This window comes from Coccinella septempunctata, chromosome 2 (assembly GCF_907165205.1).
Source record: "Coccinella septempunctata chromosome 2, icCocSept1.1, whole genome shotgun sequence".
NCBI lineage: Eukaryota > Metazoa > Arthropoda > Insecta > Coleoptera > Coccinellidae > Coccinella > Coccinella septempunctata.
In genome coordinates this window covers 4,442,302-4,468,407 of record NC_058190.1, presented here as the reverse complement: position 1 = coordinate 4,468,407, position 26,106 = coordinate 4,442,302, and the positions used below count along the sequence as shown (strand labels likewise).

The 26,106-nt window shown below is 34.8% G+C and overlaps 2 protein-coding genes across 2 annotated transcripts in view; one reads left to right on the top strand and one right to left on the bottom strand.

Annotated features, from left to right (window-relative positions):
* Positions 1 to 491: 491 nt before the first annotated feature.
* The window catches only part of LOC123307624 (diacylglycerol kinase 1), a 262,505-nt gene continuing 236,890 nt past the window's right edge, over positions 492 to 26,106 (top strand). The window contains exon 1 of the mRNA XM_044890010.1: positions 492 to 801. The gene's annotated coding sequence lies outside the window, so the exon portion shown is untranslated. The remainder of the gene's footprint in view (positions 802 to 26,106) is intronic.
* Positions 17,233 to 18,054, bottom strand: LOC123308740. The gene has a single exon (XM_044891534.1). It carries the CDS (start codon positions 18,052 to 18,054, stop codon positions 17,233 to 17,235), a length of 822 nt encoding a protein of 273 aa, XP_044747469.1.

Sequence of the window (26,106 nt, the reverse complement as noted above, 5' to 3'; positions counted from 1 at the left end):
ATGACGTTTGTAACAAAATTAGGGAAGTAAACAACTGTGTTTACTAAGGTTGCTAAGGTAGCTGGTTACTAAGGTAAGAAAATCAAAAGCACACTTAATGTTTTTCAGTAATAAGCAATTTCAGAAAATAAAATTTCTGCATTGCAGTCCAACATAAAGCTTTGTATGCAACTCGTACATAATTAGGCTTTATGGACTTGCCCAAGTTATTTGGACTCGTCCATAAAGACCTAATTTATGTACTTGTTACATAAATAGCTATTATTTACTTTTGACAGCGATATGGTACTCATATCATTTGGGATTTTAATATTTTTATGTCGTATAGTTGTACAGTGGATTACACCTATATTCTCTATTGATATCACTGACTTGTGTAATACAATGTAGTTTGTAACATAGCACCAATAAATTATCTATCTATCTATCTATCTCAGGAACCCTCTGTTGAAATAAATGTGCAAATCAAAGACTCACCCTGCAGAACATACGATGAAATCATCGGATCACAGTTTTGCCTTTGTTTAGTTCAGTCCCCGCTCAAAAGGTGGCACTCACGTTTAAGTCCGAGCCGATAATTCGTCTACCCCGGTGCGTTTCCATGACAACTCCAGCTTCGTCTTGAAAACGGCGTGTCCAGCGCGAAGCATCGCCAGCGTTGCGGCGCCTCCGTCAGTCAAGTTCGCGTCGGCCGCGGGAGTGCTTTTTCGACAAACTGAGATATTTCGCGATTATTTTTAAATTCGACGTGTGTTCACACTAAACTAGACTGTCACGTTTCTAGCACTGAAATATTATGGAGTAAGTGGCCCCTGCTCACAATGTAAACATGTTTGGTTTCGGATTATAATTATCTTCTTGATGGATTCTCATCGTGTCCTATAATTTGATATTTGTTTTGAATTTTGTTGATTTTCGAGTGAACGATATGTTCTCGTGATGCTGATGGGACGAGTTAAAACACAGACGAATTGCACTGAAGGTCTATTTTCGCTGTGAAAATTGGTTTTATTTCATTAATGATGATTATTTTCACTCTGTTTCCCAGAAAACTACCGAGATTTCTCTCGGTGAATGATTCCATTCTAGGTACATTTATACATGGAACGTTAGCTTCTAATCGGATGAGATATAATTTTATAATTCAGCAAAAATAATATGTATACGGCGTAGGGCAAATGGTATAATTGAAAGACCTTTTTAGCGAATACCTATATTTCGACCTCAAATTGTGTCATCCTCAGGGTCTGAAAAAACAATTGTCAGGCAGACAAAATTACTCAAACAACAAATCAACAATAGAAGAACTCACAGCAATGGTCATGAGAAATAAGTTACAGTCATCAGCAACAACAAGTAGAATCTCCTAAATATAAAGTTTACTATATACTTGTCTCTATAATTTTATATACGTATCTCCGAAGTTCAGAGAACTAAGCATATAGGGTGAGTCTTTCACTCTTACAAATATTTCAACATTAGATTCTTCAGGTCAAAAGAAACACTTTTTTGCTATACCTATACAGGGTCAATCACGAGGAACCTCACCCATATTTATACGGGAAACTACTGAACGTATTTTCATGAAATTCAGCACTTATAAGTATTTCACGATGCTGATGAAATCTAAAATATTTTCAAGGCATGAGCACCTCCGGTTTTTCCGGAAATGACGTCAACTTCCGTTTTTCAAATTAGAACCCCATTTTTTTTATGGCAGATATTGAATCTACGTTAAAAAATAATGTGAGTTTATGCATCACACCCTTGCCCTAAAATGGATATTTTCTGAGTTATTTACAAAAAACTGTTTTTCGTCTTGAATTTTCAGCTATTTCTTTTCCCTTCACGCCAAAAAGATGAAATTTTCAGGAACTCTTATTTGAACCATGCTGTAGATTTTTCACCCCTTCTTGAAACCGACTTCAAGTTACTATTAGGAGAACCATGGCAAACTATCGCAGTTATAACTAGAGAAGATGCTCAAAGTTTTGACCGTTAATTTCTAGACATTTATTTATACGTCTCAGGAATGCTTCGTGCGTTGCTCTTCTTATTTCATCGGGAGGAAGAGATCTGCAAAAGTGGTTAAAAACCAAATTGAGTTTCAAAACTATGAATCTAAAAATCTAAACAAACCTGAACGCATTTCTGACTCGTTCTATGCAGTCCTCTTTATCAGTCAGGGGAGTTGAGTAGACAATATTTTTTATCCTACCCCAAACATAATAGTCTAAAGGAGTTAAATCGGGAGAACGTGGTGGCCAAAGATGTGGACCATTGTTCGCCAACCATCGATCTTCAAATAGTCTGTAGACGATAGTTGACACATTGAGTGAATTGTGTGGAGGCGCGCCATCTTGTTGATACCATAAGTATTATGGTTCTGTACTAGCGGCTCAATTATTTGAGTCAATATGTCAGAATATCTATCTCCTAAGGGAGAACATTCTTTAAATAATGCAAACATGTGTAGTGTTCTATCTTACCAGTTAAAGTCCCATCATAAAGGTGAACATTGAGAATTGCATTATTTTTGATGGCGCAAAAAACATTGAAACTCCAGGTCTCTTGAAAGTTCCATTGTCTGAAGTGGTGGTTGTTCTCTTCATCCCAATAATGACTGTTATGCCTATTGAAAGAACCATTCTTTGTGAATTTAAATTCATCTGTTCAAATTATACAGTCCAAAAAGTTTTCATTCTCTTGAAATCGAATCATCATAGCTTCGCAAAACTATGTTCTCCTGACGAAATCAGTTTCCTTCAGATGCTGTACCCTATTGAATTTATATGGGTGCATTTTATGTTTTTTTAATATTCTCCAAACACTCGATTGAGATAATCCCAAATCAATCTCGGCATCTTTGAGAGAATTTTGAGGATTCACACGAAAATATGAAAGAACTGTAATTTCGTTGTTCTCATCTTCTACTACACTTTTTTCTCTGTGTATAGTTTTCTTAACGAAAGATCGGACATTTCTCAAGTTTGTCATGGTTCTGTTAATGGTATCTCTCGTTGGTCTGGGTCGGTCAGGAAACCTCTCAATGAACAGTCGAATCGTTCTATCTACATCTTTATTACATTCTCCATGAAGTAGAATGAGATTTAAATGATCTTCTTTGGTAAAATTAGGCATAGTGATCGATTTTATAACTCAATACGAATTATCACCAAATTAATAGTAAACACAAAATGCTACTGAATAAAGAGGAATTTGGCAGATGTAATTAATGATATCTATCATTAAAAAAAAAGAATGTAAAACATGGTAAGTTTTTGCATATAGTTCATAAGGAATTATTTATTTATCACTGGAGAGAAAACCGATGGCCGATTAGTTGAAATAAAGAGGTTTCCGATACAAATTCGAATCAAAATTCGCCATCTATTTAGGAACAACCTGTAACTTTTTCCTCTTGCATATTAGGGTAGTAAAATCTAAAACATGGTTTAAGTAACAGTTCCTGAAAATTTCATCTTTTTGGCGTGAAGGGAAGAGAAATAGCTGGAAATTCAAGACGAAAAACAGTTTTTTGTGAATAACTCAGAAAATATCCACTTTAGGGCAAGGGTGTGATGCATACTGCATACACTCACATTATTTTTTAACGTAGATTCAATATCTGCCATAAAAAAATGGGGTTCTAATTTGAAAAAATTGATTTTTCACAATTTTGTCATCCCTAACTTTGAAAGCGATTTTTTCACCCCCTGTATCATGAATCGCGATTTCGATTTCTAAAGTGGATACATCAATCTTACATCTTGAAAAATCCCAAAAATGAAAATTTTCCATCCAAAAACCTCGTAGTTATTCTTGTTTCAGCGGAGCTCTATTTTCTATTTTTTTTTCGAATTTTTCCGCTCAGAGATAATTTTCCAACCAAAACTGAAAAATGTTACATCATAATAACTTGAAATTTTCTAAGGAATCTATTTCTGCAATAAAAAAATGGTGTTCTGATTTGAAAAACGGAAGTTGACGTCATTTTCGGAAAAACTGGAGGTGCTCATGCCTTGAAATTATTTTAGATTTCATCAGCATCGTGAAATACTTATAAGTGCTGAATTTCATGAAAATACGTTCAGTAGTTTCCCGTATAAATATGGGTGAGGTTCCTCGTGAAAGACCCTGTATATGAGTTATACTTGTCATATAAGTTTGTACACTCACTCAACGAACGCCCTGTATAAGAGTGAATCTTTGACACGTAAAAATATTTTAATAGTAGATTCTTGAAGTCGAAAGAAACACTTTTTTCTTTATCATTTTTTCCGATTTGGCCCCTATGAAAAGATATAGCCATTTTAAGTTTTCATAATGAGCTATACCATCCCTGAAAAAACAAAATTACCTTCAGAATAACTAGCTAAATCTGTGCCACTACACATCTGTGGATCTTTTAAACAGAGTTGTATATTCAGCCAAAGTAGCCAATTTTTCAAATTTCACGGATACTTTTTGATTTTTAAATATCAAATTACTCGAAAACGGCGCATTAATCGAGAAAATGTGAAGAAAACTTTTATTTTACGAAACGTTCAAATCGAGGTTCAAATCTAGGTTCAAATATTCATTGAATATTGCTTCCAACTTAATTTCAACAGTTGCGCGAGTTGGGTTCTTTGAATTTTATGTTTTTTTTATTGTACTTAATGGTCATAATGAGAAAACTGGAAGACGTGGATGATATTTTGTGTTCGAAAAAGATTTATCAAATAAATGAAAAACTATATGCCGAAATTCATAATTCGATAAAAACGATTGTGAGAACTGAAAATAACATTTTTTTATGGGTTTTCAACGAGGTTTTCAATATCATGTATTTTTTAAACCCAATCGATTCGGAAAAAATGGTAAAAGAAAAAAGTGTTTCATTAGACCTCAAGAATCAAGAACAAATCAAAAACAATCCGAAATAATAATCAAACTTGGTCAACGTAAAAAAAATTGATGAAAAATGAAGTGAGGTGAGAATTTTTTTGAAAAACACAAGAACTCAAATATCTCGGAAACTGTTGATTTTTGGTTATCAATAAATACATATGACCCAAACGACAGCAAATGAGTGATACTAACACCTCCTCCAAGGTTCACGTCTAATTTGGAAACACCCTGTATACCCAAAATATTTTCATGAAATTCATTTTCGGGGATTCCAAGAGAATCTAAAATATTCTTATGTTTTCGTCACACTTGTTCATACCGGAAGTACCTAACTAGGTAATGAAATTGGTAAACTTCCAATTCTTTTTTTTTTTGACGGAAGGTAGAACTCATAAAAATAAGTCGTTTAACCAAAAATTGTCTACATAAAATATTCAAGATGGCTGAGCTACAACCCCTAGAAGTTCGACAAAATTTCATTGAATTTCTAGTACGGGACTGTGGGAGGTGACTCCGGCATCGCAAAAACGAAACGAAACATAAACATATGGCTGGACAATGAATGGTTCAGTACCAAGTTTATCGGATTAGATGCATCAGGTCACTTTTGAGAGAATCATAATTGTTGTATCGTTCAATTTAGGGTAAAAAAAATGTAGAATATCGAGGCAGTTTCTTTAAAGTGCTTATGTTAGTTATGTTGAAAACGTGCTATGATGTTTCCCCATATCATCCCATTTCTACGACGATTGTTGAAATGTTCGAAAAAGAAGATTGTGATGTCAATGTGAAAAAATTCGTGAATAATTTAGACGAATTTTATTGGTGAGATTTTAAAGTATTATTCTATTTTTTTACACTTGTGTCCAAGTCTCTTCTGTCAGTCGGTAGCGAAATGAGCCATTTCAAAAAAAATTTTGACCAGTTCTACCTTCTGTTGAAAAAAAGCCTCACCTTCAAAAGCACCTTGTCTATTGTGCATTATGAACAAGCTGACTTGGTGATTGATGTTAAACATTATTCTTTGTAATTAAGTAAGGTGTAAGTATACTTCATTCTCATCGAGATTCTCATTTATTTTATTAGTCGGTTAGCCATGAAATAGTTTTTGTAACTAGAACGGAGTAAGCTCGAGGATAAGGTTGGCACTCATGAAATGTCGTTAATGTCATAACGCCGTGCCACAGCTAATATAAATTTTTATTATGAAAATGACGAAAATGATTGAAAAAGAGAAAAGACAGGGTTTCAGGAAGTGCTATTTATAATTCAGGTCCGCTCATTCAAATAGTTATACCCTGATATTCTAAAATCCACAATACATCAGACGGTAGCGAACATATTCAATGTAAGAGAATTTACAAAATGTTTCATTTCAATCTAAACGACTTATATTTCTGCTGAATATTTCCAAGATCAGAAAAATTGTGAATGAAGAGGATGATAATGAATTTACTTCTATTGGGAGACCCAAAAAAGTGGTGGCATTTGAGAATTTTATGTCATCGTAGAATAAGTTCCCGAAAATTGATTTTTTTATTTTTCATTTGACTTGTCCTATATATTGTAAATGACTTACGGTACCAATAAATACCAAATTATTATTATTATATCAATGTATTAAGATGAACAGCAACAAATACGCGCAAAATGTCCTGTTAATTGTTTATTCATGTGGAATTTTTGTTCAAAGGTGAAGTTCATCTTGACTTGAAACTTCCTTTGATTCCTTTCACTTATATTGATGCAAGATGATTTTTGTTGAAGAATTAAATATTCTTGTAATTATCTCTTAATTCCTTCGGGAGATACCCATTCCCAAACACTGCATCCTATGCATTTCATCTTCGGGTTAATATTTTTGAAATCTACAACAGATGTAACGTATTCAAACTTTAGCCAAAGAAGATAACGAACATCAACTCTCCTGAAGCTAGTGCATATTATGATATTATACTGATCTCTGGTATTTTCCATGCAAATAACTGGATTTGATATGCCTTCAATCATATTGTATAAACTTCAATTATGTTGATATGTTGATATAAATATGTCACATATTTTCCGAAGATATTCGACATTGTGATAAAATACATAATAACAGAAACTTTCACGTAGAACGGGCAACATAGCGTTGATTTAAAACCCAAAAATGTTTTGACAAGCGTCAACGCCACATTTTCGTACTGTACAGAGTGAAATGTGTCAAATTTCCATGGCCAACCGAATGATAAAATAAAAGTGAATGGAGTATAAGTGGGCATAAAGTTGGAGTTTTCTTTATTTTCCCAGTTTCCCAGAAAAACTTTTCCAATATTTTGTGAGGAAGGTTGAAAAATATCAGTGTAATCTGTTCAGACGTTTTTCGTCAGGCTATAAAACAACGAAACAGGGCTCCATTTTTATTTCTAAAAAAAGACTCCTGACTTGACGATGGAGGATTGAGGAGGATCAGTCCATGCATCTTCTTGGTGTGACTGAAAATTATTTGGCCCTTGGAGGAAAAATCACGCCTAGGAAACTGTACAGGGTGGGCAAAATTCATTGTCTACTGAAGGGATCTCGAGAACTATAGCAGCTAGAAGAAAACGGACCGCACATTCTCTAGCTTTTTTTCTTGACTAATCCAAAACTGAAAACTGATCCAGACTAACGTTCATAGATTTTGAGTTATGAACGAAAATTGAGAAATTGTCATATTCAACGAAGCTGAATAACTCGCTTATTTGAACTCTTATTCGAAATCCCTTGTAACATTCTACAGGCACTTTTTTATGAGGAATTCGAATATGATATCATTAAATTTTTTGATCCAGTCATTTTCGAGATAAGACAGGGATTTCTGATTTTTCAAATGTGAACTGCAGTTGAAAGTGCTTTCATCTTGCTGCAATTTTTTTGCTGATTTAAAAAATGTATCATATGTTGCTATACACATGAATATTACACGAGAAAAAATTTCAATACTTTTTTCTGCTTTTTGATTCTCTGATGAATTATAAGTAGGCTGGCTTACCATAGCAACCGTTTAATATGCATTATATTTTGTTAACCTGAGCCTCTATGATTGGAATCACGGATTGCTGAATAAATATTTCGATGATTAATTTGCCATCGTTTGTTCTCTCGATGTTTGGCATGCTTATCTTACAATGGTTCACAATTCCAACACTACCGTTGACAGAAGTACCTATTTTTCATCATCTTACTTTTGTAATAATTATAATTATAGATAGCTATCGTATTTTATTTATATAACTGACTCTTTGAGGTTATTTCATAAATAGAAAAACTACAATTGGATAAATTTTCTTCTTCAAAAATCAGACGAATCTCTTTTACTCTCTCTTTTAAAGGATATCGATCTCGATATATAAAAGAAATAATTATTCGACAGTCGGTGATTCCTATCGCAGAAGGTTGAGTTCACATAGGATTATGTGAAGTTCACGAACCATAATGCATTTTCAACGGTCGCTATGGTTACGCCAGCCTACTGAAAATTCAACACTGAATCGAAAAGCTGGAAAAAGTATTGAATGTTTTTTTTTACGTTACATTCATGTGAATAGCGACATATTTATGATACACTTTTGAAATCAGCAAAAAAATTACAGCAAGATGAAAGAACTTTCAACTATTGTTTACATTTGAAAAATCAGAAATCCTTGTCGTATCTCGAAAATGACTGGATAAAAAAAATTATTGATATAATATTCGAATTCCTCATAAAGAAGCGCCTGTAGAATGTAACAACGGATTTCGAATACGAGTTCAAATAAGCGAGTTATTTAGCTTCATTGAAAATGACAATTTCTCAATTTTCGTTCATAACTCAAAATCTATGAACGTTAGGCTGGACTGTTTTCAGATTTGGAATAGTCAGGAAAAAAGAGCTCGAGAATGTGCCGTCCATTTTCTTCTAGCTGCTATAATTTTCGAGATCCCTTCAGTAGACAAAGAAATTTGTCCACCCTGTACTATAAAAATCATCTTGGCCGAGTCTTTATCTTGAACAAATCGGAAGATAACGCACTCAGTAGTTCCAGTGTCAAATTTGGCGATAACATTGTGTAACAATACGTTCTGAACGTGATTGACAGAAGCCATAAAAATTTCATTACGGCCGCTGACTGCTGGTGGCAATGAAAATATTTTTATCTCCGCATTGTCGTTTTACGTTCGTTATCGCGGTTTTCACGGTGTCATAAACAAGCGAGAATCCCCGATGGTTACCCCCAGCTGAATTGAATATTTTCGAAACAGAGAGCTCGAAAGCCTGCGGGGGCGTGATTCTTAAATGGGCTGAAAATGAATTCCGGTGAGATAAAGAAGTGGTTATCCTGCTGGTAACGGTGATAAAGTGGCGGACTGAGGTTACAAGCGCCCTAGGCGCAAGGTAAATCTGAGGCTCTTCCTCTATACTCTATAGCCTGGGTGGGGTGTGCATATGTATTCGATTCACTTTTATTTTAGCACTCGGTTGGCCATGGACATTTGACACATTTCAGTCTGTATAGTACGAAAGTGTGGGGTTATGAAGCTATTTATTTATTTATTTATTCATACGGCCTTGCCATTTTACAAAATAAATTATACAATATCTGATTTAAAAAAAAAAAAAAACCAAATACCAGAAAGGTTTACATGAGTTTTTACTCAAATCTTATTATATGCACATTAATAAACTTGATTCCTTTCCAAGTATCTTTTCATTGAAAAAATAGATAGTGAAAACAAATCAACATCTCTAGAATTCGCCTCTCTTAATGCTCTATCTATCGGATTATTAAAACAAAATCGTATTTTGAACAGTTCTCGGTTCCTGAAATTTATAGTGCAACAATTCAATCTTATCCTCTCTAAGAGATATTTACAATCTGTGTAATTATTCAAAATTTTATATATAAACATTAAATCAAAATTTCTCCTTCTGTTTTCTAATGAGTTTAATCCTAGCTCCTGCTGTAAACTTGAATAATTTAAACTACAAAGAGGAATATTTTTCTTGAAAGCTATCCAGCGTATGAATTTTCTTTGTACCATTTCGATGTTTTTGACGTGTACTTCATAAAAAGGCGACCATACCACTGTAGTGTATTCTAAAATGTTTCTAACATTAGTGGTATACACAGTTGTCATTGCTCGTGTGTCTCTAAAATCTTTCATGTTCCTTTTTATGAATCCTAACATTTTAAGCGCTTTACTGGCTACAAATTGAGCATGAGCTATGAAATTGAACTTTTGATCGATGTAAATTCCTAAATCTTTTATTAAAGTTACGCTTTCTAGAATTTCTTCTCCTATTTTGTAGTCAAAAACTATTGGAACCTGTAGTCTGTGCAATCTCATTATTCGGCATTTTGCCACATTAAGTGACATCTCATTTTTATTACACCAGTCCAGTAAACTGTCTAAATCTTGTTGTAACAATTTACAGTCTTCAAGATTTCTAATCATCTGGAATATTTTCAAATCGTCGCAAACAATAGAAATGCCCCGAATCGGATGAAACCTTTGATGTCGTTAATGAAGCACAGAAACAGTAAGGAAGACAAGGGAGAACCTTGCGGTACTCCTGATTCTACTAATATTTCTTCAGATAATATGTCCAAAATTTTGACCCTTAATTTTCCTTGATGCATTCGATCTGCTATCCAATCAATTAGTGGGGATCTCACTCCTAGTTTCTTTAACTTAATTATAAGTAACCAATGAGCAACTTTATCATAGGCTTTCGAGAAGTCTGTATACACACAATCTGTTTGTGCTCTACTTGTCATGGATTTTATCGTTCTATGATTTTATCACATGATCTGCATATATTGTCAAATTAGTTGTCACCGACCTCTTGGAAATAAACCCGTGTTGTTCTTCTATAAAGATATGTTTGAAAAGAGGTGTAAGTCGTTTGGCCAATAATGAATCCAAAATCTTAGGAATATATGACAGTTTACAAACTGGTCTGTTTTCAATATCACTCCTGTCCCCGCTCTTGAACACTGGCGTTATATAACTTATTTTCCAACACTCAGGGTAAGTTCCTGTCTGTATTGACATATTGAAGATTTTACGTATTGGTGTTGCTAAGTTTCCACTGCATCGCTTCAAAAACATAGCAGAAACGTCATCAGGTCCTGCATCGTTTCTATCCGGTAATGCCTCTAGCTCATTGAGAATCTCTTCATCAGAAAAAGTGCATGTTGATATATCTACTGAATTTTCGTATACTATGTTTGTTTCTTTAGGGTTGGATTTCTGAAATATCTTTAAAAAATTACTTCTGAACAATTTAGCTATTCCTGCAGGTTCACTCGATATTTCGGATTTAAGGTACATTGTGTTGGGAAGATCTTTAGACGTTCTCAGATCATTTATATATTTCCAAAAATACTTTGGATTCACGTTTAAGGACTCTTCTATTGAGTCTATGTATGACTTATGACAGCTCTCCAATTCTACCTTGCATTTTTTCCTCAATTCAGCAAAATCCAGATAATTTGAGGTTGATTGATTTTTTTTGTACATTTTATGAGCTCTTTTTTTTGCCGATATTAACTGTTTCAGTTCTGTAGAAAACCAAGGAGGATAAGTATGACGTAATGCAGTTCTCTTTGGTACATGTTTATCAATGATATTTTTTATTGTTTCGTTAAAGTTGGAAACGCTTATATTAACATTCATATCAATTAAAGGATCCCAATTAAGGCTCTGTAATAAATCATTTATAGTTATGAAATCAGCCATTTTGAAGTCAAAATAAGTTGATCTTGAGAAACGATCAGTAATACCGGTTTCGATGGTAACTTCGAAATATAAAGCAGGGTGATGCGTATCGCAACCCACCAATTCATCTCTAGAAATCAAAATATCAAGATCTATAAACGTTGAAAATATTAAATCTAATATAACATTATTGGTATTCCTTATTTTATTCTTTTGTGTCATATTCAATAGCAGTGAGGTATTCAAGATTATTGTTTGTGCTTTGTTCGAGCAAACTCTTAACTCATTATAATCATGCCAACATGTATCCGGAATATTAAAGTCTCCTAAGCATATAAGATCTAGTTCAGGTAACTCATCAACTAACAATTCTAAGTCTTCACAGTAATTTTCATAGACTGATAGATTACAACCTGGAGGAAAATAAACACAAGATATCAATATTCTCTGAGAGCCATGAGTTAGTAATGCACATAAAGGGTGGTCCATCTAGTGTTTGGAATTTGAACTACCGATTATTTGACTTTATAAACGTCAACTATTCTTTTTGACGTGACTAATATTTAGTTGAAAGTTTGAAGTTTACGAAATGGGAGGCTATTCGCATGAAGAAAGTTGGGAAATATTAAAAACTTATTTCCAAAGTGGTGAGTCTTTTACTCAAACTGTGAGAAATTTAAGAAAAAAATTCGACAAAAAAAATGTTCCAAAAACCTAATTTGTGGATCAATTTGTGAAAAGTGTTCGTGAAACCGGAATGTTGGTGGATAAACCAACACGTGTACGTACACGTCCGGTCCGTTCAACCGAAAATATTGCTGCTGTGGCTGAAAGTGTGCGTGAACAACCATCAACATCAGTTTGCCATCGTTCTCAACAATTGGACATTTCACGCACTTCTTTGATACGAATTTTGCGTAAAGATCTTGCCATGAAGCCGTATAAAGTTCAATTGGTGCAACAGCTAAAGCCAAATGACCATCCGAGTCGTCTACGGTTCGCAAATTGGGCGGAAAATTGTTTGGCGGAGGATAACGAATTTTATCGAAAAAAAGTCTTTTCGGACGAAGCTCATTTACACCTCGGTGGTTATGTTAATAAGCAAAATTGTCGCATCTGGGGCACAGAAAACCCGCACGTCGTCATAGAGAAGCCAATGCACCCACAACGAGTGACTGTTTGGTGCGGACTTTGGTCTGGCGGCATCATCGGTCCATTTTTCTTTGAAAATGAAGCAGAAATCGCCGTAACCGTCAATGCCGAGCGCTACCGCGCAATGTTGAACGATTGGTTCTTTCAAGAAATTGAAGCTGACGACTTGGACGATGTTTGGTTTCAACAGGACGGTGCAACGAGCCATACAGCACACGCCACAATCGATGTTTTACGCCGCATTTTCGGAAATCGAATAATCAGCAGAAATGCTGATGTGAATTGGCCACCAAGAAGCTGCGATCTGACGCCATTGGATTATTATCTTTGGGGAGCGGTGAAAGATAAGTGTTACGCCAACAATCCAGAAACAATTCAAGACCTCAAGACCGAAATTCAAGCAGCTATTGGTGAAATAGAGCTCAAACAATCGAAAATGCATTAAAAAATTGGGTGGAACGAATAGGCTACTGCCAAGTCAGCCGTGGTGGTCATTTGGCCGAAATTATTTTTCATAAATAAATGTCATGAACCAACCTTTTAAATAAATGTTCAACCATTGAAAAATATTGAGCAGTTTTTTTTTTATAGCAAAATTAAATTCCAATTTTTAAATGGGCCACCCTTTATATGTTCTGTATTTACATTTTCTATACTTAATATGCGAGAGATAAATTTTCTATTTATGGCTATCAGTACTCCTCCTCCCAATAACTTAGGACTAGTGTAACTATCTCTATCTTTACGATAAACATTGAATGATTTGAAACCTAGTTCGGAATTCCTGAAATCGGATGTTAACCAGGTTTCTGTTAAACAAATAACGTCGTAATTTGAACTTGTAATAGCATGTGAAATATCTTTTAGTTTTGTTCGTAAACCTCTCACGTTTTGGTAGTAAAATGAGATGTTTCTAACCGATTTTTTCGACACAAACCTAGTGGTCTGATCAACACTCACAGATCTGGTTCTCACCACTTCACTAGTCACTGCGAAATCTACGGATTTTGACTCCCTCTGGCTAGGCTTCAGGTTGTAGAAGTTCGCTGAATTCCAGATCTCTGCTACCGAATTTGAATGCCTTTTTTGGGTGTTTAGATTTCAGTTCGAAGCATAGCACATCTTTGTCAGGCCATCTCTCTTTAGCGTATGCTGCAATGTTATCTTCTGTTGTGTTTGAATCGATTCCACCTACCCATATCCAGTTTCTGCCCTTTGGAGCAACTTTGATTAGTTGATTAGGCTTCCCACTTCCTCTAGAAATTTCGCTTCTAATTATATTTTTCGATGAAGATTGTTGTGTTGTTATGGATTGTTTATGTTTTGGTTGTACTTCTGCATTTGAGATTAGAGTTTGGGGTGAGGGTATTTGAACTGAAACATCGTTTATGGCGGCTTCATTATATGATTTCTGTGGTCTGCGTTTAATGTCCGATGGTGGTGGCCTCTTTTGATAAGTAGAGGTATTAGGTTGAACATTTGTATCCTTTTCACAGGTAGCATTTTCATCACAATCATCGTTGGTTTTGTTTACTCTATAGTTGATACTATTTTTTACTTCTTTTTTTGCCTCGATTTGTTTTTCAAGTGTACTTACTCGATCCATTAAGAATTTATTATTGATTTTCAGAATATTATTCTTGTCTCGTGTTTCTTCTACTATTTCTCGTAGATATCGAATTTCAATTAGAAGCGCTTCTTTATCTCCTTTTTGTGTTGTTTCATCTTCACTACTCGGGCTTCCACAGCAAATCACTTTTGCGTTATCTAACACTACTATGTTGGGATTCTTCTTAATACAACTTTTATGATAGAACGAAAAGCACTTTATGCAAACTTTTACGCTACATTTTCTAGTTTTACAGCACTTCATAAACGACTCGGGCTCGGTTTGATCTGAGCAATCCGAGAGCACGTCTTCTTCGTCTGGCGGCATGTTGTGGAATTGCTAGTCAAAACATTTTTGAGTTTTGAATCAACGCTGTGTTGCCCGTTCTACGTTAAAGTTTCTGTTATTACGTATTTTATCACAAGGTCGAATCTCTTCGGAAACTATGAAGTCGAAAAATGTGACGAACATAATTGACGTTCATACGAATTGATTGAAGTCATACCAAATCTAGTTATTCGCCTGGAAAATACAACAGATCAGTTTTTAAGCGGGAAGGTTTTGAACGAAACAAGACACATTAAATGGAAGAAAAATTCAGGATTTCACCGAATCTTATGTGAAAGAAGAGTAATGAACAATTTTCAAAATACTGAAATGCTGATAAGTGATTTAATATTGGTGAATGCAAATAAAAACACACTGTAATTATATTATAATTCTTTGGCGATCGATTTCGGCTATGAATTAAGCCATCATCAGGCCAGCTGAAATTACATTTTTCATAATTTAAATGATGCTACTTTTTACATAAACGGAGGTCATTGTGAAAGAATGAGAGTGTGCAATCTTACCGTCGTTGGAGGTAAATTGGTAAACATATATGATGGATCAAGGATGAAATGTGACTTCCAGAAATAATTTTTCTCTATTCAGTTATTTGAAATAAATCCTAAACGTCGAAGTTCCTGTCGTGTTCAATATGTAAAATGTAGTGGAAAATAGGAGTTTGATTAGAAGATTAATTTGGGGTGTCATTTGTCGAGTTTCTAACGTTATGTGTTGTGTTCGGGAAATGTATCATTTTTATTATGCTGTTATCTCGTAAATTGAATTCTGTCAAATCGTTTAGTAAATGTTGATTACTTCTGTTCTTTAGAATTTCCAGTTGTTCAAGTAATGTTAGTTTGTAATAATTATGTTCTTTATGTAGTATTTTCAAGTTGTCGAAGTCAGTGTTATGTTTATGTTCTTCTAGATGGCATCCTAAGGCTGATTTAGGTGTATTTCTGCGGTGTTCGTTGAATCGTTTCTTAAAGTTACGTGTGGTCATTCCGATGTAGAATGCAGGGCAATCTGTGCAGTTGATTTTGTATATGCCGCTTTGTTCTTCTTTTTTGGTTTTTGTCTTATTGTTAACTAACAAATTTTCGATATTTTTATGTCGATTATTTATCAGAGTATAATCGTATTTGTTAACGATATGTTGGATGTTTTCATGTAGACCTTTATAGAAGGGAATGGATAGATATTGTTTTCTTTTCGCAATATGGGGGTAGATTTTCTTCAATATTGTTTTTCTTTTGATTGAATGGTATATCTGATCTATATATTCTCTAGTGTATTGATTATTGAAGCCAATTTGGTATATAATATTCCTTTCTTTATTGTATTTTTCAGGGGATAGGGGAATGTTAATTAGTCTGTGAAATAGAAAGTTAAAAGCAGCTCTTTTTAATGTTGGTGCATGATATGAATGGAAAGGAATGATAATATCGGTTTGTGTAGGCTTTCTATAAATATCAAAAGAGAAGTTATTTTTTTTGTCGAGAATAATTGTTAGATCGAGAAAATTTATGGAGTTAGAGATCGAGTGTTCGATGGTGAATTTTATTTTAAACATAGAATTGATGGTTTCAAAGAATTTTTCAAGTTCTGTTTTAGTTCCATCCCAAATGCAAAAAATGTCATCCACATACCGTTTCCATGTGATTATACTCTTCTTATATGGTAGTTGCATTATTAGTTCTTCTACAAAGTCAACATAAAATTCCGCAATAAGGCCGCTGGATGGTGAACCCATAGGTAATCCATCTTTCATTGTATATATAATGTCATCGAACATGAAAAAATTTTGTTCTGTTATAAGAAAACATAATTTCAATATATTATCGATGTCGGTTTTGTCTAGATTCAATAAATTCTCCGAATAATAGTGTTTTTTGAGTTGTTCCTCAATTAGTGTAAGTGATTCACTGATAGGCACGTTCGTGTATAGGTTAACTATGTCAAAAGATATTAAGGTGTAATTTTTATCTGGGTCTAATTTGAGAGATGTAATATGTTTAACCAATTCTGAAGAGTTCTTAATTGCATGTTTAGAACTATATTTTAATTTATGTCTGAATAAATGGTTGATGAATTTTGAGATCTTATGTGCAGGTGAAGAAATTGCCGAAGCTATAGGTCTGATACTTTTTTCAGGTTTGTGTAGTTTTATAGTGCTGTATAGTTTTGGAACCTGTGGATTTCTTTCTTTTAAACTGTACTTAGAGTGTCCGTATTTTACTAAAGTAGTATTTGTCTCATTGAGTATTTTATTCACTTTTGTTGTGTATTTTAAAAGGGGGTTATTTTTCGTTTTCGTAATACCGTTCTTATTGAAAAAGTCAAGTGTTTTGTCTATGTATGATGTTTTCTCAAGTAATAAATAATTGTTTTTTTTTTTTTTTTGTATGTATTTGGAAGGGTTAAGTTGAGTAGCTTATGCTAGACTTCGCCCTTGTTCTGTGAAAGGATGTATTTTTTTTAACATTCAAATAAAGGCACTATTATTATTATTATTATTATTATTATACTAGTCCTGCGTTCTTGTCAGCTTTAGTCATTATGAGGTCATTGTCGCTTATACTTTTTTGGATCTTGTTTATATTTTTATGTAAAATTTTGTTTGGCAAATATTGTTTAGGGTTGCACACTCTCACCCTTGTATCCTTAAATGTTGTTAAGGTGTCTGCAAGTTCCCTGGTCATGATGTCATAATTTGGATTGTTCCTGATCTGTACTTCCAGACTTACAGCTGTTCTATCGATGTTCACTGTGTTAGGGATGGGTGCAAATTTATGTCCCAAATTTAAGACTTCAACTTCATCTTGCTCGAATGTAACGTTGGAGAGGTTTGTGAACCTGCTGTGGAAAGTATGGTAGCTCAGAGTAGTTCCCTGCTGTAAATTATCCTGTGGTGTTTTTAGTTTTTGTATGGCTCTGTTCTTATCTTCGATCAATCTTTTGAGCTTCATTCTTCTTCTTTGGTCAGAGTTATAGTTGGAATAAAATATGTCTTCTTCTAATTGTTCAATAAGTGTATGATACTCAATGTAATGTAAACGTTTGTTAAGAAAGTGGTGGAAAAATTTAAGTTTTGTGTCTACTATGCCAGATTCTTTAAATTGTCTTCTGATCTCTTTCTTTAACAATATTGTCTGTATTTGCTTTTTATTACAAACTGATGGTAATTTGAAAACCAGGAACTTCGGGATAACATCATGATATTTACATTGTTGGAGAAAGTCTATATGGTGGTTGATGTGATGTCGTCTATTCAGTATGTACCTCAGCTGTTGGAAGACTTTGGATAACTCCAATTTCTCTATTTTGGCAATGTTTGCTTCCATAGTATGTTTCTGTATATTATTGGTGAATGCAAATAAAAACACACTGTAATTATATTATAATTCTTTGGCGATCGATTTCACAGACTAATTAACATTCCCCTATCCCCTGAAAAATACAATAAAGAAAGGAATATTATATACCAAATTGGCTTCAATAATCAATACACTAGAGAATATATAGATCAGATATACCATTCAATCAAAAGAAAAACAATATTGAAGAAAATCTACCCCCATATTGCGAAAAGAAAACAATATCTATCCATTCCCTTCTATAAAGGTCTACATGAAAACATCCAACATATCGTTAACAAATACGATTATACTCTGATAAATAATCGACATAAAAATATCGAAAATTTGTTAGTTAACAATAAGACAAAAACCAAAAAAGAAGAACAAAGCGGCATATACAAAATCAACTGCACAGATTGCCCTGCATTCTACATCGGAATGACCACACGTAACTTTAAGAAACGATTCAACGAACACCGCAGAAATACACCTAAATCAGCCTTAGGATGCCATCTAGAAGAACATAAACATAACACTGACTTCGACAACTTGAAAATACTACATAAAGAACATAATTATTACAAACTAACATTACTTGAACAACTGGAAATTCTAAAGAACAGAAGTAATCAACATTTACTAAACGATTTGACAGAATTCAATTTACGAGATAACAGCATAATAAAAATGATACATTTCCCGAACACAACACATAACGTTAGAAACTCGACAAATGACACCCCAAATTAATCTTCTAATCAAACTCCTATTTTCCACTACATTTTACATATTGAACACGACAGGAACTTCGACGTTTAGGATTTATTTCAAATAACTGAATAGAGAAAAATTATTTCTGGAAGTCACATTTCATCCTTGATCCATCATATATGTTTACCAATTTACCTCCAACGACGGTAAGATTGCACACTCTCATTCTTTCACAATGACCTCCGTTTATGTAAAAAGTAGCATCATTTAAATTATGAAAAATATAATTTCAGCTGGCCTGATGATGGCTTAATCATAGCCGAAATCGATCGCCAAAGAATTATAATATAATTACAGTGTGTTTTTATTTGCATTCACCAATAATATACAGAAACATACTATGGAAGCATACATTGCCAAAAAAGTGATTTAATACTTGGTATTTCCACCCCTTGCGTTAATTACAGCTCGGCAACTACGGTTCATACTCAAAATGAGTGATCTTAAAATGTTCTGATCTAATCCTTCCCAGATTTCTCCGAGTTGGATTCCTAAGTCATTAAGAGTAGCTGGATGATTTTCTGAACTTCTCAGCCTTCTATTGGGGTTGTCCGAAACCTGCTCAATCGGATTGAGATTTGGACTTCTTGCTGGCCATTCCATTCGAGAGACTTCAACCTCTTCAAGGTAGGTACTCCTGAACGATGCGCGCACGATGGGGTCTGGCATTATCGTCCATAAAAATGAAATTTTCACCAATGTATGGGGCAAATAGCACTACATGCTCTCCAAGAATGTTCCTTGTATACTTATCAGCATTCATAGCTCCATTATCAACGACCACTGGGTCTGTGCGAGCAGTCAAAGATATTCCACCCCATACCATAATCGATCCTCCCCCGAAACCAGTAGTATTCAGGAAATTGCACTGAGCATATCTTTCACGTGGACGTCTGTATACAGGGGAACGTCGATCACAATGGTAGAGGCAGAATCTAGACTCATCTGTGAAGAGAACTCTTTCCCAATCGGCCTCTTCCCAATTGATATGCTCTCTCGCAAAATCCAAACGCGCCCTTCGATGGGCTGGGGTAAGAGCTGAGCCTCTTGCCGCGACGCGAGGCCTTAAATCATATTCTCTGAGGCGATTTCTTATTGTCTGAGTGTTAATTTGCACCTCATGAGTTTGCTCAAGCTGAATTTGAAGGAGGCGAACGGCTGCAAACCGTTGTCTCAACGAAGAAACTCTCAAGTAACGTTCTTGAATGGCAGTTATTACCCGTGGTCTACCCTGTCCTGGTCTTCGGACATTCATACCTGTCTCCCTGAATCGCTGCAACATTCTGGACACACTTGTATGGGAAACTCCAAACCTTTCTGCAATTCTTGTGTATGTCCACCCTTCTTCTCGCAAAACTACCGCTTGGGCACATTCCTCTTGGGTCAAATTGCGTGTTTCGCGTTGCATAGCGATCGAGTGTAGAAAATCAAACGAATGAAAAACTATTGATCACTAGAATAGATCGAGAACAACTGATTTTAGAATGGAGCCAATACATTCAAAATCTGATAATATCATCTTTTTTCATTCCTGCTGGGAAAAAACATCTGTATTGAAGAAAACCGTTGAAAGTGGATAACATATGCATGCATAATTCTGATAAAAATAATTATCATTGAGAACACCTTCAGTTGTAGAATAAATTTGAGATTTCCATAATGTGCGCTAATTTTTTTGCGCAGTGTATATTCAATTTTGCTATGGAAGAAAATTGAATTATTGACACATAATATGCAGTAGCTTGAGGAGAGGTAATGTTGGTTATCTTCTTTGGCTAAGGCTTGAAGACGTTACATCATTTGTAGATTTAAAAAAGAATCAACCCGACGATTAAATTCATATGATGCAGTGGTTGGGAATGGGTAACTCCCAAAGAATTAACGGATAATTACAACAATGTTGAAGTTTTCAACTAAATCGTCTGGCATCAATGGAAGTTTCAAGGCAAGGGGAACTTCACCTTTTAACAAAAATTTCACATGAATTAACAATTAACAGGTCAACTGGCTTTTATTAATGGCTGTTTATTTTCAATACTTTGATATAATAATAATAATAATTAGGTATTTATTGGTACCTCAAGACATTTACAATGCATAGAACAAGTCAAATTAAATTAAAAATTAATTTTCTGGAACTTATTCTATGATGACATTCATTGAAAATCCTGTAGTAACTTTTCGCATTCGTTCACCCTTAAATACAATTCTCACATTCTACCACTTTTTGGGTTTCCCAATAGAAGGAAATTCTTTGTTATCCCCTTCATCCACAATCTTTCTGATTGTAGTAACATTCAGTTTAAATATAAGTCATTTAAATTCACATGAAACATTATAACTTACATTGAATATGTTCGCTAGCGTCTGAAATACGAGGATATATTGAAAAATTCTTAGCCTACTATAGAACCAAACAAAATTTCAATGTCAAAATATTTTATTACTCAACATATTCTCCTTTCAATTGGATACATTTATTACATCGAACCTACAACGTCACTAGACCTTTCAGAAAAAAAATGTTTCTTCTTGCTCTGCAAACCAGACCTCCACAGCTTTTATTACTTCCTCGTTGGAAGAAAATTGACGACCTTTTAAACTCTTTTTCAGTCGAGGAAAGAGATGATAGTCGGATGGAACAAAATTTGGAGAATAAGGGGAGTGTTCTAGTAATTCAAACCCTAAATCACGAATTTTTTGCATGGCAACATGAGAATTGTGTGCAGGGGCGTTGTCCTGCTGAAACAAAACACCTTTGAATAGCTTTCCGCGTCTTTTCTCTTTAATTTTTTCCCGTAGAGTGGTCAGTACTGCCGAATAGTATTCTTCGGTTATTGTTCTACCCATATCCAAAAAATCAATCATAAATACTCCATGGCAATCCCAAAAAACTGAAGCAAAAACTTTTCCAGCAGATTTTTTGACACGAAACTTCTTAGGTTCTTAGGAGAACCAGAGTGTCGACATTTCATCGATTGTTGCTGTGTTTCTGGATCGTAGAAATGTATCCAAAGTAACAATTCGTTTTAAGAAGCCTACATCGTTTCCAAATCGTGCACAGATCGAACGCAATGCTTCTACCCTCTACGCTTTTGGTCAACATTCAAACATTTGGGGATCCATTTAGGAGCAATTTTTCTCATGCCCAAATTGACGTGAACTATATATGATGAACGCGTTCGTATGAAGTATTCAGTGCTTCAGATATCCGTTTTAGCCCAATTCGACGGTCTGATGAAATCATGTCATGGACTTCATCGATATTATCGGGGACTGACACAGAAACTGGCCTTTCCGATCGGTCATCATCTTCAATGGAAAATTTACCTCTTTTGAAGCTTGCAGTCCAATTTTTCACGGTCGCATACGAAGGACATTGATCACCAAGGGTATTAAGCATATCTTCGTAAATCTGCTTACCTCTTAACCCTTTTAAATACATGTACTTGATGATGTCTGGATACTCCAATTTTTCGATTTTCACAATTTCGGTGGACATCTTCTTTCTTTTAATTTATTCCGTAACTCTGGTTCACTTGTTTGACCTCAAACTTCACACTGACACTTCTAATGAGTTATTGTTCGTTGCTATGGTGACGCAATAGTTTTTTTATGCATGGAACTGGTCTAGGCTAAATAGATATGAATACATCCTCGTATCTAAATAAATTTGGCAAGTGAGATTACCGGGTTTAAAAAACGGCTGAATATGTGATTTCCATAAATACCTGCCCAAACATTTAATTTTTGGGGAAAGCTGAGTATGCACCTCACTAAAGAATCTTGGATTTTCATTTGACCGATACCGGCAATTATGCCGATTTACAATGCTGTTAAGGTAAAATGAACACTCGTCAAAAAAATGGATATCGAACATGTACTTTTGATTACCGTTAATCATTTCACTGACCACTTGTCATAACTGGAGTCGTCGATCGGGATCATCCTTATTCAGTTTCTGAACCAATCGTATCTTATAAGGATTGAATTTATGTTGTTTGAGGATTTTCATGTTTTTTGTGCGTAAAACACCTAGTACTAAAGGTCGAATCCATTGCTACATGACCTAAGACAGCCACGTCCCTTTCTTCGTCTCTTTCATGCACCCTATTTTTTGATTACCGACTGAACGAGTAGCGTCAAATTTGGAAACCAGTTGCACAACGTAAGCAGCGGATACATTTTTCCAGGATGTTCGTTATACAAGGTGTCCCGGAAAATGTGAGAAATCTCTCGGATTCAGATAGAACATAAAAAAATCAGATTACAAGTTCTCTAAATGACGCCACTGGAAATTCATTTTAGTGGAATAAATTTCAAACTACTTGATATAATTTAATGAAAATTTGATATGATTAATAGTATTGAGGACCTTCAGTGTCGATAAAATTAACCGTTTTCGAAAAAAAAGTGTGCAAAAAAGTGTGATACGAACGTTATTCAAGGAACAAACAAGTTTCACTTCATGGTATTGAATCCGATAAAATTTGTTTCTTATCTACATCGCACTAAAATGGATTTCCAGTGGCGTCATTTAGTAGGTCGTATCTTCGTAGGGAGGGCCGCTAGGAAAAAAAATATGCGAACTTGTCATCTTATTTTTTTATGTTCTATCTGAATCCGAGAGATTTCCCACATTTTCCGGGATACCCTGTATAAAGACGCTGTTGTTTGCGCCGAGTCGTTTTTTCTGATAATGAAATTTTTTTTCTTCGTCATTCTAAAAGTTGTATATAGGCAAGTATTGGTGAAATTCGAAAACACCTGTCTCTATTGCATTATGGAATTCATTCACGAGACTTTTTTGAAAATCGTAAACGGAAAAATAGCGGTGGGAATGGCCACAAGATTTTTATAGGAACTTCCTCTCAAAACGAACGAAAAAAAGTTCATGTCAAAGGCCCAACCTACTGAAGGAAACGGTTCACTCCATTTATAGGTGTGAGTTCGCACCGTGAAAGCAAACCCAATAAAATTCTTGTTTTCTATTCCGGATAGGTTCAATAGAAGTGCCGATTCAACGTCGAAGAAAAAGGCCGACCATTAGATGGAAGTCGTGTTAAGAATCCAACTGACCCTTCGGGTTTCCGAATCTCAAACTTGACACTAAAAGGCACATAATAATAAGATTCGGATCCAGCACCAATATGAAACATTCAGATTTCAGTACAGTGTTTTCTGTACAGATTTTGCAGGATGTTAGTTCTTTTTGTTTATGAATAATGAGATCAATAAACTGCTCGAGAAAGTTGGGGACTTTGAATTAATTTATGTTCTTGTTTCTAGAACGAAATTGTATCTGAAATGGCTGAAGACCATAAGAAATATAAAGAGAAGAAAAGCGAAACACGCCACAAAATAGCAGAGAGGAAAAGAGAAGCATGGGATGAGAAGTGTCGGGAGATTGAGATGTATATTGGAGGAAGAAAATCTAGCGAATCCTGGAAATTTATAAATAGAGTTAGAACTGATGAGAAATGCAACAGTACACTGCAGTTAATACCGAACCAGAAATGGACCAAACACTACGCAGACCTGCTTAATTGTAGAGTTCCAGAATTACATCTCGGAGGAAAGAGAGCGAGCAGACTTTGCTTTGATTCGTAGATAGACGTAGATCTGCGCTCTGATTGGACGGTATTGACGTAACAGATTGAAAAGAATGAAAAGATGCGATTCTGGAACGTGCCAACTGAACACAGGGTAGAGTACAATTCGGCAGCAAATGCAGGGATACAAATCGAAGGAGAGGAAATACATATAGACCAAATCGTAGTTAAAAATGCCATAAAACAAGAATGGCAAAGGACCGGGTCCAGGTGGGATTAATGCAGAACTACTTAAAAATGGAACCGAAAAATTGTTCAAATTATTGGCCTACATATTTACAAAATGCGTCAACGGCGAACCTATACCAGAAGAATGGAAGATGGCCTACATAACATCAATACACAAGAAGGGCAACAAACTAGACTGTGATAACTATAGAGGAATATCTATAACGAGTACAATTAGTAGGATATATGGAAGAATAATAAGAGATCTGGTAGAAGCAGAGTACCAAAACCAGGAAGAGGAGGAACAATGTGGCTTTCGAGCGGGCAGATCCTGCACCGACAACGTATTCTGTCTGAAACAACGCATCTGATGTTTGTAGATCAGCAGAAAGCATACGATAACATTCCTCTCGTGAAACTATGGGAAGTGATTCAGGAGACCAATATAAACCACACACTTGTTCAAGCTATCAAAAATATATACAGGGTCTTTCAATAGGAACCTCACCCATATTTATACGGGAAACTACTGAACGTATTTTCATGAAATTCAGCACTTATAAGTATTTCACGATGCTGATGAAATCTAAAATATTTTCAAGGCATGAGCACCTCCGGTTTTTCCGGAAATGACGTCAACTTCCGCTTTTCAAATTAGAACACAATTTTTTTATTGCAGAAATAGATTCCTTAGAAAATTTCAAGTTATTTTGATGTAACATTTTTCAGTTTTGGTTGGAAAATTCTCTCTGAGCCGGGAAAATTCGAAAAAAAATCGAAAATAGAGCTCCGCTGAAACAAGAATAACTTCGAGGTTTTAGGATGGAAAATTTTCATTTTTGGGATTTTTCAAGATGTAAGATTGATGTATCCACTTTAAAAATCGAAATCGCGATTCATGATACAGGGGGTGAAAAAATCGCTTTCAAAGTTAGGGATGACAAAATCGTGAAAAATCAATTTTTTCAAACTAGAACCCCATTTTTTTATGGCAGATATTGAATCTACGTTAAAAAATAATGTGAGTGTATGCATCACACCCTTGCCCTAAAGTGGATATTTTCTGAGTTATTCACAAAAAACTGTTTTTCGTCTTGAATTTTCAGCAATTTCTTTTCCCTTCACGCCAAAAAGATGAAATTTTCAGGAACTGTTACTTAAACCATGTTTTAGATTTTACTACCCTAATATGCAAGAGAAAAAAGTTACAGGTTGTTCCTAAATAGATGGCGAATTTTGATTCGAATTTGTATCGGAAACCTCTTTATTTCAACTAATCGGCCATCGGTTTTCTATCCAGTGATAAATAATTAATGCCGTATGAACCATATGCAAAAACTTACCATGTTTTACATTATTTTTTTTTTAATGATAGATATCATTAATTACATCTGCCAAATTCCTTTTTATTCAGTAGCATTTTGTGTTTACTATTAATTTGGTGATAATTCGTATTAAGTTATGAAATCGATGACTATGCCTAATA